At 35.4% G+C, this 17,911-nt stretch overlaps 1 protein-coding gene across 6 annotated transcripts in view; it reads left to right on the top strand.

Moving 5' to 3' along the window:
• The window catches only part of Drc8 (dynein regulatory complex subunit 8), a 123,771-nt gene extending 106,770 nt beyond the window's left edge, over positions 1-17,001 (top strand). For 3 of the 6 annotated variants that reach the window (XM_078022952.1, XM_078022953.1, XM_078022954.1), the window contains 4 exons: positions 7,174-7,249; positions 7,871-7,913; positions 8,004-8,070; positions 13,242-17,001. In XM_078022952.1, coding sequence (XP_077879078.1) covers positions 7,174-7,249; positions 7,871-7,913; positions 8,004-8,070; positions 13,242-13,357 — 302 coding nt within the window. In that variant the 3' untranslated portion in view covers positions 13,358-17,001. Of the gene's footprint in view, positions 1-7,173; positions 7,250-7,870; positions 7,914-8,003; positions 8,071-9,941; positions 10,117-12,079; positions 12,231-13,241 lie in introns of those variants that run through there. The other 3 variants (XR_013426590.1, XR_013426589.1, XR_013426591.1) reach the window with 3 other exon arrangements.
• The last annotated feature ends 910 nt before the right edge of the window (positions 17,002-17,911 follow it).

Here is a 17,911-nt window from a genome sequence, read left to right as displayed (position 1 = left end):
TCTTCTAGCTTTCAGGGTCTGGGTTGAAAAATCTGCAGAGATCCTTAGTGGTTTCCCCCTATATTAATCTGATTTCTTTCTCTTGAGACTTTTAAGAATCTCTCATTGTTCTATATGTCAGGCATTTTCATTAATGTGCCTTGGTGTGGATCTGTTGTGATTTTCTGCATTTGGTGTCCTGTAAGCCTCTTGTATTTGATTTTCCAATTAATTCTTCATATTAGGAAAATTTTCTACTATTATTTCATTGAATATAGATTTTTTATTCCTTTGGTTTGGAACTCTATGCCTTACTCTATCCCAATAACTCTTAAGTTTGGTCTTTTTATGTTATCCCATAATTCTTGAATGTTCTGCTCATGGTTTCTTACCATCTTCACTGTGTAGTCAACATTCTTTTTCAAGATTATATATTTAACTAAAAAAAGATTATGTATTTTGTCTTCATTGTCTGAGGTCCTGTCTTCCAAGTGATCTAATCTGTTGGTGATGCTTTCTATCGAGCCTTTAAGTTCGTTTATTGTTTTGTCATTTCAAGGATTTCTGGGTTTTTTTTCAGAACCTCTCTCTCCTTATTGAAGTAATCTTTTGCTTTCTGTTTTTGTTTATGTAGCTCTTTATCAAAATTATGTTTTGCTGCCTGTGTTTGTTTTCTTATATCATCCTTTAATTCGCAGAACATTTTATTTATGTACATCCTGAACTCCTTCGCTGTCATTTCTTCTATTGTGTAATATCTTCTTTCGTTTGGGGCACTTTCTTCCCTTGTTTTTTCATGTTGTCCATGTGTCTTCCTTTCTAATACTGTTGATCCAAGGCATTACAGTTTTTACCCTATAGGCTTATAGTGTTCCCTGCAGGGTTCCAATACCTCTCCTTTAAGGGGAAGAACAATATTAACAGATCCAAATACAAACAATATACAGCCTTAAACCAAATAGCTACTATTAAGACATTTACGGTTTTTGTCACAAGATATAGAAATGGTAAGTTCAGTTATTATTTACAGTATAAACAGTAGGTTTGCAATAGGGTCTATAGTTTCTGATGATGGACCAAAAATCCAGGTGAGGTGTTGGATGAGATGTTGAGGGGGTAGGAGGTAAGGATATAGAGTTAGTAGATCTTAGGAAGGTGGTTGAACGAGGAATCTAAAGAAGTTGGTTAGTAGCAGGAGAAAAGAGAGAAAGTGATTTGGGGGAGACAAGTAAGTGGGAAGACAGTAGACTACAGAAAACAAACAAACATAAAAATTAAGAAAAATAAAAAGTGTAAAAATAGGAGGTGAAGGAATATACAACACTATTGTAAATACTGTTCAGACAATCCAGTCCTCAGTAGCCTAATTCATGAAAAGTACTTGGTTTCACAAATGTTGGGGATGTGAGGGTGGGAGTGGGGGGAGAGAGAGAGAGAGAGAGAGAGAGAGAGAGATCTTGAAGGAAGATACGATGCTTGTTTTTCTTGGAGATCAGTGTCTTTCCTCCTTCCATTCTCATCCAATAGGTGGAGTTGTCTATTGTTGGCTGGTATCTCCACTCTCAGGATGGTTCCGTTGGGGCCCGCTCATGTGATGTGGGTGCTTGATCTTATCTCCTTATATTGCCTATAGACCTCATAATTCCTGGTCTTTAATTTAGACTCTAAACTGTATCTCACTCACCCCCTCCTTTTCTCTTTCCCAATCAGGAGCCTTCTCTCCAGAAGTCTTGTGGGCTGTGCTCTAGGGGCTGTGCTCTAGAGAGCTGTTTTATATTGAGCAATTCAGGACCTGGTTTAGTGACCCGACTTTTCTAGCTGCAGTTGGGCCGCATAGCTACAGGCACTGTGCTGGGTTAGCGGCTGCTGGGGAAAGGAGGGAGGTGGGATTTTAGGGACCTTGATATTGTTTTAAACCCCAGCCAATGTTCCAACCTAGGAGTTTCCCCAACTAAAGATGATGATGGAGGTGGCTGCCTTCAGTGATGGGGGTGCTGTTGGGTGGGGTAGGCGGTGGCATAGTGTGACATGTTCAGAGATGCAGCTCTATGGCATGCAGTATTGTGGCTGGCAGCTGTCTCCGGACCCAGTGCAGTGTCCCCAGTTGTAGGCTACCGGGTGTGTATAAGGGACTGTGGCAGTAGTTGCAGTGCCCCAAGACGGAAGCGACCTGAGGAGCCCCACATTGGTAGATAGGGGTTTACATGGAACTGGTGGCCAGAGTTCCTGCGTGGGTGGGTGGCCAGGAGTCCTATGTGGGTGCTAATACTGGTGGTACTACTCGGGCACCTGGGCGACCTATATGGACAACACATGTTTTGTGTTGTGTTTTTATTTTTTAAAGACCCTAATTAATACAGAAAGAAGCCAAATTGATTTTCTCACTATGGCTTCATGAAAAGTAGCAATCACTCCGTAGTCTTTTTCAACATATCTTCTATAATTTAGGGAATCTTTCTTGGATTTATTTTATGTTAAGTTGATTAATTGACTTTTTTCCTGGAGAAAGTAGGTCTGAACTATACTATTTTTTTTTCCTATAACAACTCTACAACAGTTCTGAATTTTTAATGTCTATTAGGCTAATTTGTCTTTGTAGATGTAGGTATTTATATCTGATGACAGGGATTCAAGGTTTTTAGATAAATACATGTCATACACATTTAATATATACAAAGGATGCTTATATGTTTGCTAGAGCCTTAGTGACATTGTAACCCAGACTGAGTAGCTTCAACTTTAGCAATTTATTCTCATAGTTCTGAAGGCTTGAAGATCTCAGATCATCAAAATATCAGAAGGGGGATAGGGTTGTGGCTCAGTGTAAAGCACTTGCCTCACATGCATGGAACACTGGGTTCGATCCTCAGTACCACATAAATAAATAAAATAAACATATTGTGTCCATCTACAACTAAAGAAAAATAATTTAAATCAGGCTTTAAGAAAAAGAAAAAGATATCAGCAGGGTTGGTTCCTTCTGAGGACCATGAGGGAAGGATCTGTTTCAGGCTTCTCTCCTTTTTTCGGGGGTAGGGTATGGGTAGATTGAGGGTGCTGAGAATACAAGAATACACAATCGGGATAGGTCAGACCTTCAATAAATGGTGTTAGAAAAAATCAAAATACATGAAAAGGAAACAATCACCAAATGAAAAGACAATCAACAGAGTGAGGGAAAATACAGGCAAATCATGTTTCTACTCAGTTTCTGAGTTGACCTTTTTAGATTCCACATGTAAAGGAGAACATACAGTATTTACTTTTCTGTGTTTGGATTATTTCACTTAGCAAAATTTCCTCCAGGTTCACCCATATTGTCCAAAAGGACAGGATTTTCTTCTTTTTAAGGCTGAATAATATTTCATTACATACATACACATACACACACACACACACACACACCACACAACACACACACACACATATGCACATGTATCTCATCTATCTAAGATAGATAAGAAACTCATGCAACTCAGTAAGAAACAAAATCAAATAACCCAATTAAAAAACAGGCAAAAGACCCAAATGGACATTTTTCTAGAGAAGATATACATATGGCCAACAGGTATATGAAAAAGTTTTCAACATCACTATCATCAGGGAAATGCAAATCCAAACCACAATGAGATATCATTTCAAACCTGTTAGAGTAAGTCAAATGATACTAAGAATTGGTGAGGATACAGAGAAAAAGGAACCCTTCTAAATTATTGATGTGAATTGATCTAGCTGTTATGAAACACTGTATTTAATTTTCCTCAAAAAATTAAAAATAGAATTGTCATGATACCCACTTCTCTCTCTCTCTGTGTGTGTGTGTGTGTGTGTGTGTGTAATGGTTATGTATATTCTGGAGAAAATGAAATTAGAATTTAAAAAAGTTATCTGCATCACCATGCTCAATGCACCGTTATTCACAATAGCCAACATATGGAAACAACTTATGTCAGTAGATGAAAGTTCATAGAAAATGTGGGATGTGTGTGTGTGTGTGTGTATGTAATGAAATATTATTCAGCCTTAAAAAAAGAAAATCCTGTCCTTTTGGACAATATGGGTGAACCTAGAGGAAATTTTGCTAAGTGAAATAATCTATACACAGAAAAGTAAATACTGCATGTTCTCCTTTATATGTGGAATCTAAAAAAAGGTGAACTCAGAAACTGAGTAGAAGGGAGATTATCAGGGGCAGGGATGGGGAAACAGAGAGATATTGGTCAAAATGTACAAACTTTCAGTTATGAGTAATTTCTGGAGATCTAATGCATAGCATGATGTCTATAGTTAATAGTAGTATATACTTAAAATCTACCAAGAATATATCTTTTTTCATTTCATACAAAAAGATAATTAAGTGATAGGTATGTTAACTTAATTGTGGTAATAATTTCACAGTCTATCAAAGCATCACACTGTTAAAATATTAAAATTGTATATACAATTTTAATATGTCAATCTTACTTCAGTAAAGCTTGGAAAAATAAAAAAGGCTCAGGTTGTGGCTCAGCGGTAGAGCACTTGCCTAGCACATGCAATGTGTTGTGTTAAATCCTCAGCACCACATAAAAATAAATAAATAAAATAAAGTATTGTGTCCAACTACAACTAAAAAATTTTTTTAAAAAAAGAAAAACAGCAGAGAAAACTGCATGGGGTATATATGAGAATTCTTTGTATTATTTTGTAACTTTTCTGTAAACCTAAAACTAAAACTCTTCTAAAATAAAAAGGTTATTTAAGTAGGAAATTTATAATATAAAACAGTGTCTGGTACATATTAAACATTTCATGAATGTTGTGTTTAGAATAGTCATATAAAGTATATTGTTTTTAAATGCCATTGCTTATACATTTTTGTATGAAAGAACAGATTAGATATGGCCTCTAGAGGACAGTGTTGGGTCATAGAAAGATTTTTTTAATATCTGCCCAGGGACTTAGCATTTTCTTCCTACTCTTTAACTAGAAGCCCTGTTTATGTTCATTGTCCTTTTATTTTTTTATTTTCTTTTTATGGTACTAGGGATTGAACCCAGGAATGCTTTACCACTGAACTATATCCCCAGTCCTTTTTAGTTTTTATTTTGAGATGGGGTCTTGCTAAATTGCCCAGGCTAGCCTTGAACTTGCGATCTTCCTGTCTCAGTCTCCCAAGTTGCTGGAATTACAAGTGTGCACCATCCTACCCAGCTTCATTGTCCCTCTTTTTATAAAAGCTAAATGAGATGTATGCTTCTGTGCTACTCAGATTAATTGCAGATCTTCTTTTATGTTAATATTTTTAATTAATTTTGGCTCCAAAAAAATCTATTAGGCAAGAATGACATGCAGAAGTTTCACTTTTGTGTTCAAATCACTGAGGGCTTGTTGTGAGAGAACCCAGGGAAGCAATATAAAGATATATTATGTGTCTTTTGTGAGTTCTCACATGATTGAGACAGAGTTATAGAAAAAGTAAAAATATTTTGTAAAATGACAAAGATAAAGAAGGGTTTTAGTTTTGTGAAGGTTGAGATTCCCTGCTACGTAGTGGTTTCTTAGGGGTTGTGGGGAAAGGAGGGAAGTCATTGCTCTAGCTTTTGGAGCAAAATTCTGGTTAGAAACTCAACATTATAATTTTAAGATTATTGCTCTGTAGTTAATCCCATGAGATTGACATTTTGTCTTTAAGAAGCTCCTGTGGCTGGGAGTTGCAGAGTGCTACTGAAGCACATCAGAGCCATATGAACACTAATTTACACAATGCTCACCTTGGTCCTATAGGCAGCTGAAGATAATTATTTATGTATTGATGGACTGAGAAATTCTGAAACATTGTCATTAGATGGGTTAAATTTTGCTGATAGTGGAGTCTGAGGGCTTTATTCACACTAGGTGCAAATCTAGTATAAACATTTAAAAAATAGTTGTCATTTGAATGACAGTGTGTTCCACTTAGCATCAACATATAGATTTCTTATTTTTTCCTCAAACAGTAAATTGTGAAAAGTCTCATCTGCTGATGTGGGGTCTAAGAGCCATTTAATAGGATTTTTGAAAGGGAGTGGAAAATTTATAGCTCCTCATAAATTGCCTGACATGAAAGTTAAAGTCAGTCAGTGCTTTGTTTAGCCACTCCATCAGAGTTGAATCCATGAGCAGGGATCTGTTTCTTTCTCATCTAATCATGCTTGGTACCCAAAAATTCTTTCTCAAGAATAGTGTTCTCATAATTTAGTTCTGTTAATCATGTAGGGATCTAGTAAATATAATGATTTGAGATGTGATTGTGTTCTTGAGGTAATTATTGGCCCCTAATCTGGTTCCTTATTCCATTCCTTGTCTCAGGGAAAGGCTAACCTTTATCCCACTTGTGCAGGCCAGAATCCAGGGATTCATTCTGGACTCCTCTCTTTTTCTTATCCTTAGCCATACGGGTACAGCACCAGGCCTATCACTTTTATTTCTTGCATTTCTTGTAACCATCCACTTCCCTCTGCATGGCCACCACTCTAATCTCAACCTTCATTGTATCTGCTTAAATCAACTAAAGAAGGCACCTCACCTATAACCAGTGTGATCTTTCAGAACACATCTATGAGGACTTCAGTGATTTTTCATTGTTCCTAGGACATTCCTGAATGATAAGGCACTGCAAGGTCTGGTCCCTGTATCTCTTACCAGCCTCACCTTGAAATACATCCTCCTTGCTGCTCCCTGTGCTCAGCCTTATGGCCTCTGATGCATCACCACAAGAATCCCAGAGCCTCCAGTTTTGGGTTTTTTGTTTTGTTTTTTTTTTTTTTTGCATGGCGTTTCTTTCCTACTGTCTGAATTCTCATGAATGACTTCCCTGATTCCCTGGTCTAGAAAATTTCCTTTCTTATATGTTCCTATAGACCTGAGTTGCTTTACATCATTATGCTTCAATGTATTTATAATTAGGCACTCATCGTGTGGGTTTTTTGATTAATATATGTCTCCCCTAGTAGAATACTAGCTCTATGTATATATATAGATTTCTTATTTTTTGCTCAAACAGTAAATTGTGAAATGTCTCATCATATCCAAATCCCTAGCACTTGGGCAAGAGTACTTGAAAAAAAAAGTAGTTGCTCAATACATTTGTTGAATTAATAAATGTCTACATTGTTACTGCATGTTAGGTAGAAGAAGAAATAAATATCTATATTGTTATTGCATGCTAGGTAGAAGAAGAAGAACCCACTGGATATATTCGATATGAAAAATTTCTTCCAGTGATGACCAAAGTACTTCTGGAAAGAAGGTAAGAAAGTAAAAACAATTTTAAGGCAAGGTAATGATTAGAATTACATTAATTTCAGTATACGTGACTGTTTTATATTTTTCTCAATCAGAGTATCTCAGGGTAGCTTCCTTCTAACCTTTCAGTATACTTCTGAATGAACAGTTTGTTTGTGCTTAGAAATATCAACCACCATAATATTATTTGAAGCAAAGTATAACCAAAGGGCAAAGAAGCTATAAAAATCATAAATTGATATTCTAATTATCTTCTGTTTTGAATAATTGATCATAAATAAGAATTAATCCTGATTATTTTTTAGCAAAATTTAACATAATGTAAAACTTACAAAGTTGGTTGACTTGTAGAAGTTTTGTTTCCAGGGAAATTGAATTCCATAATGATTAAACAAACAAACAAACAGATAGATAACACTAGATATGTCAGTGATTTTGAGCTAAGTATTTCCTGTCAGGGTAAAGTACTGGACACTTTCATACCCAGAAATCCAAGAAGGTTTCAGTGAGGGAAGTTTTATTATCCCAGTATGTTAGCAACTTTCATTTTGTTTCATGTGGTAATTTATTATGTAGAGATGAGACAAACAATCTGGCATTAACTCATTTTATGGCATAATTATAGGTATAGACCAATTCCAGAAGATGTCCTTCTTCGAGCTTTTGAGGTGTGTAAGCTCTAGATTGTTCATATATAAATATGAAAATTTTGTCATGTAGAACTTATTCATACATATAAAATCTACCATTTCCCCTAGGTTTTAGATTCTGCTAAACGTGGGTTTCTTACTAAGGAAGAACTCATCAAATATATGACTGAAGAAGGTAAGATTGTTTTATTACTTATAACATGATTTATGTAAGGGATTAATAATTTTTAACAGTTATGCAAAAGTTATAGGGGATACTTTAAAATCAGTCATTCTGGTTAGAAAGAGTTTACTATTCCCATTATTTTGATTTTTGGAATGGTCTTTATTTTATTTTATTGGGTGTTAAGAGAACAAAGGTAAGGTAAGGCAAGACGGATGTTGCCTCAGAGGATTTTGTATAACCTCTATAAATTGTAATCACTTCACTGAGTATTTTGAGAATAAAAGGTATGTCACCTGGAAAACTTGAACTGTCCGTCACTGTAAATCAGTGCCTTTACTGATAGAAGATTTGAATTGGAGTATATAAAAATTCTTTTTTCAAGAGCTTTTCTAGGGGCTGGGGTTATGGCTCAGCAGTAGATAGCTCGCCTAGCACACCGGCAGGGTGCTAGATTCGATCCTTAGCACCACCTAAAAATAAAATAAAGGTATTGTGTACAACTACAACTAAAACAAAATATAGGGGAAAAAAAGAGCTTTTCTGGGTAAAGTTATGGATAATATAGCCTCAACTGAATATGAATTCATATAAAATTCTATTTTTATATATAAAAGCTTATTATATGTACATATATATGTATGTGTATATGTATACACACACACACACACACACATATGGGCTTTGAACATAGACTACACACATATACAAAAAACATAATTTGTTTAGACTGTCTCTCTGCCAGTGTGTAAATTGGTTTCCCATGAATGTCAACAGCCTGATAGACAGTCTCTGGAAACCATTGTCATATTGCTTGCCTCCCCTGCTCCCACATAAAGCTGAGTTTTGTCTCCTTTGTTCAGTTCACTGGTTCACAGATAAGTCCTGAATGATTCAGAGTCATTAATCACTTGAGACAAGATCAGAAGTAGGAGTAATTTTGAGTAGGGACTAAGACATTGTCTACATGCACAACTGGTTTGACCATTTTGACTTGATCCACCATTAGGTAAGAATACAGGAAGTGAGAGTAAGAATAACATGAAAATCACAGCTGCCATTCAAGAACTCCTATGACATTGCTAAAATCGTCTTAGGGATTAACTTTGATGAGAATGTTGTGACTTTCAAAGCATTAGCCTCTTAATCCTAAGGATTAAAGGAAGTAAATCCTACATTATATTAGGCAACATGAATTTAGTCAAAATGGCCAAAACAGTTCAATTTAAATAATATCCTGTGTCTATTATATGTTCAGTATTATTAAGTGCAGTGAGGGTTAATGATACTAAAATCTGCTTCCTTTCTCAAGGATATTACAATCTTATTGGGGAAACAAAGCTAACTTATTAAGTCACAATATAAGATAGTAGGAAAATATCATAGGATCAGTACAGTCTAGAACAGTCTAGAAAGCTTGACTTGAGAAGATTTAAAGAGAAAATAAGTTCCTTGAGAAGGTAGAATTTACATGGATGAGTTGTTGAGGCCAGTGATAAAATCTTATGCATTATAGTACCCTCACATATAGTAGGTCTCAAATTAATTATAAAAAATTAACTATGAATTAATGAATGAATGAGTAATTGAATAAAAATGGATGAAGGTTGATGAGAGGGAAACATTGTCAGCAAAATATGGAGCAAAAACTGGGAGGCAAGAATGCATATGGCATTTGGAAGCCTGAGAAAGGACAGGCTGAGCTGGCCCAAAGGGTCTTGTTGGAAAACAATAGGAGATTAATTTAGATTGATTGTCTGGGACTAAATTATGGAGGTCTGGGTTCAGAAGTTTGGGATTTATCCTGTGGAAAATTGCAGAAGTGTTCTGGTTTTTTTGTTTTGTTTTGTTTTGTTTTAGAATTTTTAATATTTATTTTTTAGTTCTCGGCGGACACAACATCTTTGTTGGTATGTGGTGCTGAGGATCGAACCCAGGCCGCACGCATGCCAGGCGAGCGCGCTACCGCTTGAGCCACATCCCCAGGCCTGTTCTGGGGTTTTGAGGAGATGAGTCATACAGTGCAAGAGCCATTGTGGGAAAGTTATTCTGGTGCTGGTAGGTTTGTTAGATAAGTGAGAAAGAGGTTAGACTAGGAAGATCAGTTAGAGAACTATTTTGGTATTTTGAAGGTCCCCTAATAAGTGCCTGACTTGACAATGGGAATAGAAAGAAGGAATAGATGCAATGCAATAGGCCTATCTATAGCAGGATCCATGGGTCATGATGAATAACAAAAGACAGGGGACCAAGATGGGAACTAAGTAAAAAATAAAAAGATTTTGACCTGGGTGATGGGTGTTATGGTAATACTATTGACTGAAATAGGAAAATCAGTAACAGCAATGTATATAGACACAGTGCAATTGTGTGGTTTACTTGGGAGGTTTACTTGGGTGGATAATAGCATGCTTTTGAACCTCTGGACTGTCATGATGTACTGACTCTGTGGCTCCAGGGAAAATAACTGTGACATGGGGTGGGGTTACTCCATGGCAATTTCCAAAAAGATGGATTTACAGAGAATTAATAATACTTCAAGGTCAACTATACTAAGCATTGAATAATAATTTTTAGATAAGAATATACATGATTTCAATTTTTCATTGAATAAATATTAGTCAGTATTCTTCTTATTATATGACCTAATATGTTTGATAGTGATATATAAGATATAAAGTACTACACAAATGTAAGGAATTATTATTTTTTTTAAATATTTATCTTTTAGGTGTAGATGGACACAACACAATGCCTTTATTTTTTTTTTTTTATGTGGTGCTGAGGATTAAACCTGTGCTAGGCGAGCGCTGTACCACTGAGCCACAATCCCAGCCCAGGAATTATTTTTATTAAATATAACAGACATCTAAGTGTAGTAACATTTAACTATAAAATAGTTGGTTAATAATTACTGATTTTTATAAAATACCCCCAATAGGGTCTAGGGAACACCTGAAATGAAATAAAGTTGTCATTGTTGTCATTATCATCTTCTTCTGAAACAATTAAAAAGGAAAAAAATGGTGCTTTGAGATTCTCAAAATTCTAAATTGTTTTGAAGTACATCTATGCTTTATAGATTAACATTACTGGCACAACTTTTCACAGTATCCACAGAACATCAAACACATTTCATTTACAAACACGTTTGAGAATATGCATTCTAAATACTCAAGAAGTGATATGATAGACATTATAAATCACATTGAATCAAGTTCCTACAAGATAGATGTCCACATATGTTCAGGAATGTGTACTCTACCAGGTAATATTTAGCAGCAAAGAAATCTCAAAAGAAAAAAATATGCTTACATGTTACTCCTTGTGTGTTAGGTACTGTTCTAAGTGCTAAAAAATAACATATTTAATTCTCATAACATTATTATTATTATCTTCATTTTATAGACAGGGAAATTGCGGCATAGAGAGATTGAGTAACATGCCCAAGATCTTAAAGCTGTAGGAAATAGCAGTATTTGAACCCAGGCACATCTTTATCAAATACTGTTTATCTCTTGCCTTGCCCAAGAAAGCATCATGACTATCTTTTGTATTTTACTGTGAGCAGGACCTTGTTCTAAGCAGTGGAAAGTGGTAGTTGAACAATTTCCCCACTCACTTGCTGAAGCAGACTGCCTTGTTTCTCTCTCTCTCTCTCTCTCTCTCTCTCTCTCTCTCTCTCTCTCTCTCTCTCTCTCTGTGTGTGTGTGTGTGTGTGTGGTAAGTGGTGTTTGGGAAATTAATTTAGTTTAATATGTGTGAGGTGTTTGGGAAATTAATTTAGTTTAATATGTGTGAACCGCTTAGATCAATGCTTGGCATACGTAGCGCTCAATAAATGTTGGTTGGTAATATTCTTTTAAGAACTTACATCAGAGTTCCTTTGGTATTGGATTTAGTATTAACAGTCAGGTTTAGGAAAGATTCAGAAATTGTTTTTAATATTTTAGGCATTCTTTCTTTCTTAGGATGTAAGCATGATTTCACGAGAACTCTACACATTTCTCTCATTTTCTAGTACTATCTTCATTGTCAACAAAATCTCCACTTGAAGCTGGGTGTGATTGCATGATCCTGTAATCCTAGCAATTTGGGAGGCTGAGGCAAGAGAATTGCAAGTTCAAGGCTAGCCTTGGCAAGACCCTGTCTCAAAAAATAAAAAGGGTTAGGTATGTAGCTCAGTTGTAAAGTGCCCCTGGATTTAATCCCCAGTACCCAAACAAAATCAAAACAAAACAAAAATCCCTATTTGAATGATTTATGTATTACTAACTGAATTCCAATTTAAAAAGTATTGTTTATGGTGGCAGGTGACTTAACCTCATTAGGTAAGTAATGCTCAGGCCTTGGTAAACTAGTTACTTTGATAAGTCTCTGATGAGTCTTATCATAGTCTAAGATGGTGATCTGGATGTTCTTATATTTCTCTTTAATGTTGGGACAAAGTCCCATCTTTATTACAGACCATGGTCTTCTCAACATTCTTTTTTAAGTGTGCTTCTCATCTTGGTGAATCATTTTCCAAGATGATTCTCAGCTGTTATCTGAATCCAACTAAAACCCACAGACTTTCTATCCAACTTTTTATTTCATCTGATACCATTACTTGGCCAAACTGTAACAAGGAGGAGTTTTCAAACAGTTGATGAGTGCCATCTCTCACTGAGTTCAGCTGGCATCACTAAGTTGGCCAGACAGGTTAGGAAATGTTCAGCGATATAATTGTTAAGTTTCAAGTGTCTGTCATTTGCCCTTCTGCAATTTTGTATGATAAACATTTAATCATCTCCATATTTTACTAAACATAGTGATTAGACTTCTTATAAGAGTGGGGCTTCGGATTAATACTTTTGCAGTTTCAATCATTTTAATTTAAATAAATAAACAACTTTGTTCATGATGCCTTTATGTCCTCTTGCCGTTTTGGCTGAAATGATGGATTCTATAGAGTGCTTGGTCCATGACACCTGCAAGGTAAAGTAAGTCCACAGCCTGCTAGGGTGTATAATAGCAAGCTTTCGAACCTCTGGACTGTCATGATGTACTGACTCTGTGGCTCCAGGGAAAATAACTGTGACATGGGGTGGGATTACTCCATGGCAATTAAACTGGCTAATAGAGAGAAAAAGAAATAAATCAGACAATTGTGAATAATAAATTTCCCTTCTTGTCTCTTTCAGGTGAGCCTTTCTCCCAAGAAGAAATGGAAGAAATGTTGTCTGCTGCAATCGATCCAGATTCAAATTCAATTAATTACAAGGAGTATATAACAATGATGGTGATAGATGAAAATTAAATGTTTTAAACCCTTAATTTCTAATTGAAAAGATAGTTTGAAAATGGCTTGTCCTTGTTAATTTTGCATTTTATTTTGTAATTCTTTTATCTGATATCAATGCCTGTGACATGATTATTTCAACATATTTTGTTTTCTAAAGATGATCATAACAAAAACTCTTTTTTAGTACTGGGAATAGAATCCACTGAGCTTCATCCCTAACTCTTTTTACATTTTTCATTTTGAGACAGGGACTCACCAACAGGCTGGCCTCAAACTTGCAATTGTCTTGCCTCAGACTTCGGAGTAGCTGGGATCATAGGTGTGCCCTGCTCACCTGGATGATCATAATAATTTTAAATTAAACATAAATGTATTTAAAATGTCCAAACTTATGGAATGACATACTGCTAATTACTTAAAAACTAATCTTAAAACAGTTTAACATTAAAATATATTATTGTTTATTTTCTACAATAAACATGTTACCTTTTAATTAACTAAACTGAGAAAATTAATAATAACTATAATGAGCCAAAGTTTGGCATATAAAGGTCTTGAAAGAGGGCAGAATGACCACAAATTGAAAATGAGTATCAGTGTAATGAAGGCTTCTTTTTAAAGAACAATAAACACTTCAGTAATGTGAATGTGAAAGGTGACTTATTGAAATCACTATTAATAATTGATTCTTTTTTTATCAAATTATTTATGTATTCTGATTTGTTATATATGAAGGCAGAATGTAATTCATTTCATATTACATATATAGAGCACAATTTTTCAAGTCACTGGTTGTACACAAAGTATTTTCACACCATTCATGTCTTCATACATGTACTTAGGGTAATGATGTCTAACTCATTCCACCGTCTTTCCTACCCCCATGCCCCCTTTCTTCCCCTCCCTCCCCTTTATCCTATCTAAAGTTCCTCCATTCCTCCCATGCTCCCCCCACCATCACCATTATGGGTCAGCATCCTCATATCAAAGAAAACATTTGGCCTTTGGTTTTTTGGGATTGGCTTACTTCACTTAGCATTTTATTCTCTAACTCCATCCATTATCTGCAAATGCCATGATTTTATTCGCTTTTAATGCTGAGTAACATTCCATTGTTATATATACCAAAGTTTCCCTATCCATTTATCTACAGAAGTCATCTGGGTTGGTTCCACAGTTTAGCTATTGTGAATTGTGCTGCTAAACATTGATGTGGGTGTGTCTCTGTCGTATGCTGTTTTTAAGTCCTTTGGGTGTAAACTGAGGAGTGGGATAGTTGGGTCAAATGGTGGTTCCATTCCAAGTTTTCTAAGGATTCTCCATATTGCTTTCCTATTGGCTACACCTATTTGCAGTCCCACCAGCAATGTATGAGTGTGCTTTTCTCCCCACATCCTCGCCAACACTTAACTGTTGTTTGTATTCTTAATAGCTGCCATTGTCACTGGAGTGAGATGAAATCTTAGAGTAGTTTTGATTTGCATTTCTCTAATTGCTAGAGGTGTTGAACATTTTTTCATGTATTTTTTGATTGATTGTGTATCCCCTTCTGAGAAGTGTCTGTTCAGTTCCTTGGCCCATTTATTGATAGGGTTATTTATTTTTTTGGTGTTAAAATTTTTGAGTGCTTTATATATCCTATAGATTAGTGCTCTATCTGATGTGTTTGTGGTAAAGATTTGCTCCCATTCTGTAGGTTCTTTACTCACCTCACTGATTGTTTCTTTTACTGAGAAGAAGCTTTTTAGTTTGAATCCATCCCATTTATTGATTCTTGGGTTTTATTTCTTGTGCTATAGGAGTCTTATTAAGGAAGTTGGGGCCTAATCTGACATGATGAAGATTTGGACTTACTTTTTCTTCTATTAGGCATTGGGTCTCTGGTTTAATTCCTAGGTCTTTATCCACTTTGAGTTGAATTTTGTGCATGATGAGAGATAGGGGCTTAATTTCATTTTGTTGTGTATGGGTTTCCAGTTTTCCCAGCACCATTTGTTGAAGGAGGTTATCCTTTCTCCAATATATGTTTTTGGTGCCTTTGTCTAATATGAGATAACTGTAATTATGTGAGTTTGTCTCTATGTCCTCTATTCTGGTACCATTGGTCAACAAGTCTATTTTGATGCCAATACTATGCTGTTTTTGTTACTGTTGCTCTGTAGTATAGTTTCAGGTCTAGTATAGTGATGCCACCTTCTTCACTCTTCTTGCTAAGGATTGCTTTATCTATTCTGGGTCTCTTATTTTTCTAGATAATTTTCATGATTGCTTTTTCTGTTTATATGAGGACTGTCATTGGGATTTTGATTGAAGTTGCATTGAATCTGTATAGTGCTTTTGGTAATATGATTATTTTGACAATATTAATTCTGCGTATCCAAGAACAAGGAAAATCTTTTCATCTTCTAAGGTCTTCTTAGGTGTTCTTAAGGTGTTCTGTAGTTTTCATTTTAGAGGTCTTTTACCTCTTTCATTAAATTGATTCCCAAGTTTTAAATTTTTTTTTTTGAGGCTATTCTCAATGGGGTAGTTTTCCTAGTTTCTCCTTCAGAGGATTTGTTACTGATGTACAGAAATGCCTTTGATTTATGGGTGTTGATTTTATATTCTTCTACTTTTCTGAATTTACTTATTAGTTTTAGAGGATGTCTGGTGGAATTTTGGGGGCTTTCTAGGTATAGAATCATATCGTCTGCCAATTGTGATAATTTGAGTTCTTCTTTTCCTATTTGTATCCCTTTAATTTCTTTCGTCTAATTGCTTTGGCTAAAATTTCCATGACTATGTTTAACAGAAATGGCTAAAGAGAGCATCCCTCTCTTGTTCCAGTTTTTAGAGGGAATACTTTCAATTTTTCTTTATTTAGAATGATGTTGGCCTGGGGTTTAGCATAGATAGCTTTTATAGTATTGAAACAAAAGAAACAGTTGAAAAAATTGACAAAACAAAAAGTTGATTATTTGAAAAAATAAATAAAATTGAGAAACCATTAGCCATGCTGATGAAGAGAAGGAGAAAGAAAACTCAAATTACTAACATCCATAATGAAAAAGGAAATATTATGATGGAACACTACAGAAATACAGAAAATAATTAGAAATTAATTTGAAAATTTGTACTCCAATAAAATAGAAGAGATATCAAAGACATTGACAAATTTCTAGAGTCATATGATATGCCCAAAATAAATCAGGGTGATATACAGATTTTAAACAGATCAATTCAAGCAAGGAAATAGAGGACACGATCAGAAGCCTACCAACCAAGAAAAGCCCAGGACCGGATGGATACACAGCTGAGTTCTACAAGACCTTTAAAGAAGAACTAACACCAATATTCCTCAAACTATTTCATGAAATAGAAAAAGAGGGAATACTTTCAAAGACGTTCTATGAGGCCATTATCACCTGGATTCCAAAACCAGACAAAGACACATCAAAGAAAGAAAACTTCAGATCAATATCTCTAATGAACAACATAGATGCAAAAATTCTCAATAAAATTCTGACAAATCAAATACAAAAACATATGAAAAAGATACTACACCACAATCAATTGGGGTTCATTCCAGGGATGTGAGGTTGATTCAACATATGGAAATCAATATGTGTAATTCATTGCATCAATAGACTTAAATAAAAATTATATGTTCATCTCAATAGATGCAGAGTAAACATTTGACAAAATACAGCACCCCTTGATGTTCAAAATACTAGAAAAACTAGGGATAGGGGCTGGGGTTGTGGCTCAGAGGTAGATCAATTACCTGGCAAGTGTGAGGCACTGGGTTCGATCCTCAGCACCACATAAATATAAAAATATTGTGTCCCCCTATAACTAAAAAAATATTTTAAAAAACTGGGGGATATTAGGAACATATCTCAACATTGTAATAATTGATTCTTTATGACTACCAATTCCAAATCTCATTTGAGATTATGATAATTTGTGTGGAAATTTAAATTTGTTCACCCAGCATTGTTACCATTTATAGAATAGCTCAAGGAGTTAAATTAATTCAATCTATAGAAGACTAGATGCAAAGTGATAATGTAAGGTAGAAGCAATTTCTCCCTTGGTCTTTAGAATTCTCACCTATACAAAATATCTGTCATGGGACTATTGTTCTGAATGCTGAATGTATTAGTCAACTTTTTGTTACAATAACAAAATACCTGAGATAGAGTAACTGTGTAAGAAAGAGGTTTATTTTAGCTCACAGTTTTAGAGGTTCAAAGTCCAAATAACATTGCACAGGTTCAGAAAGGGCCAGCACTTGGATGCATTGCTGTCATGATGCAGATAGCAGGGACAAGAGTACATATTGGAGAAAGCAGTACATCTCAAACCAAGAGCAGAGAGAGAAAGAGGGTCCAGGCTTGCTCCTTTTATAACAACCCTTTCACAAGAACTACCTTCGAAGAGCAGAACCTCCTGCAAGGCCTCACTTCCTAAGGGCTCCATCACCTCCCTATAGCATCACCCTGGGGACCAAACTGCCAACACATGAACCCTTGGGTGTGGGGGGGACACACACAATGAAACCATATCCAAACCATACTACTGAAT

This window comes from Ictidomys tridecemlineatus, chromosome 10 (assembly GCF_052094955.1).
Source record: "Ictidomys tridecemlineatus isolate mIctTri1 chromosome 10, mIctTri1.hap1, whole genome shotgun sequence".
Lineage (NCBI taxonomy): Eukaryota > Metazoa > Chordata > Mammalia > Rodentia > Sciuridae > Ictidomys > Ictidomys tridecemlineatus.
The sequence above is the reverse complement of the archived record's forward strand: the minus strand, read 5'-3'. Positions and strand labels throughout refer to the sequence as shown.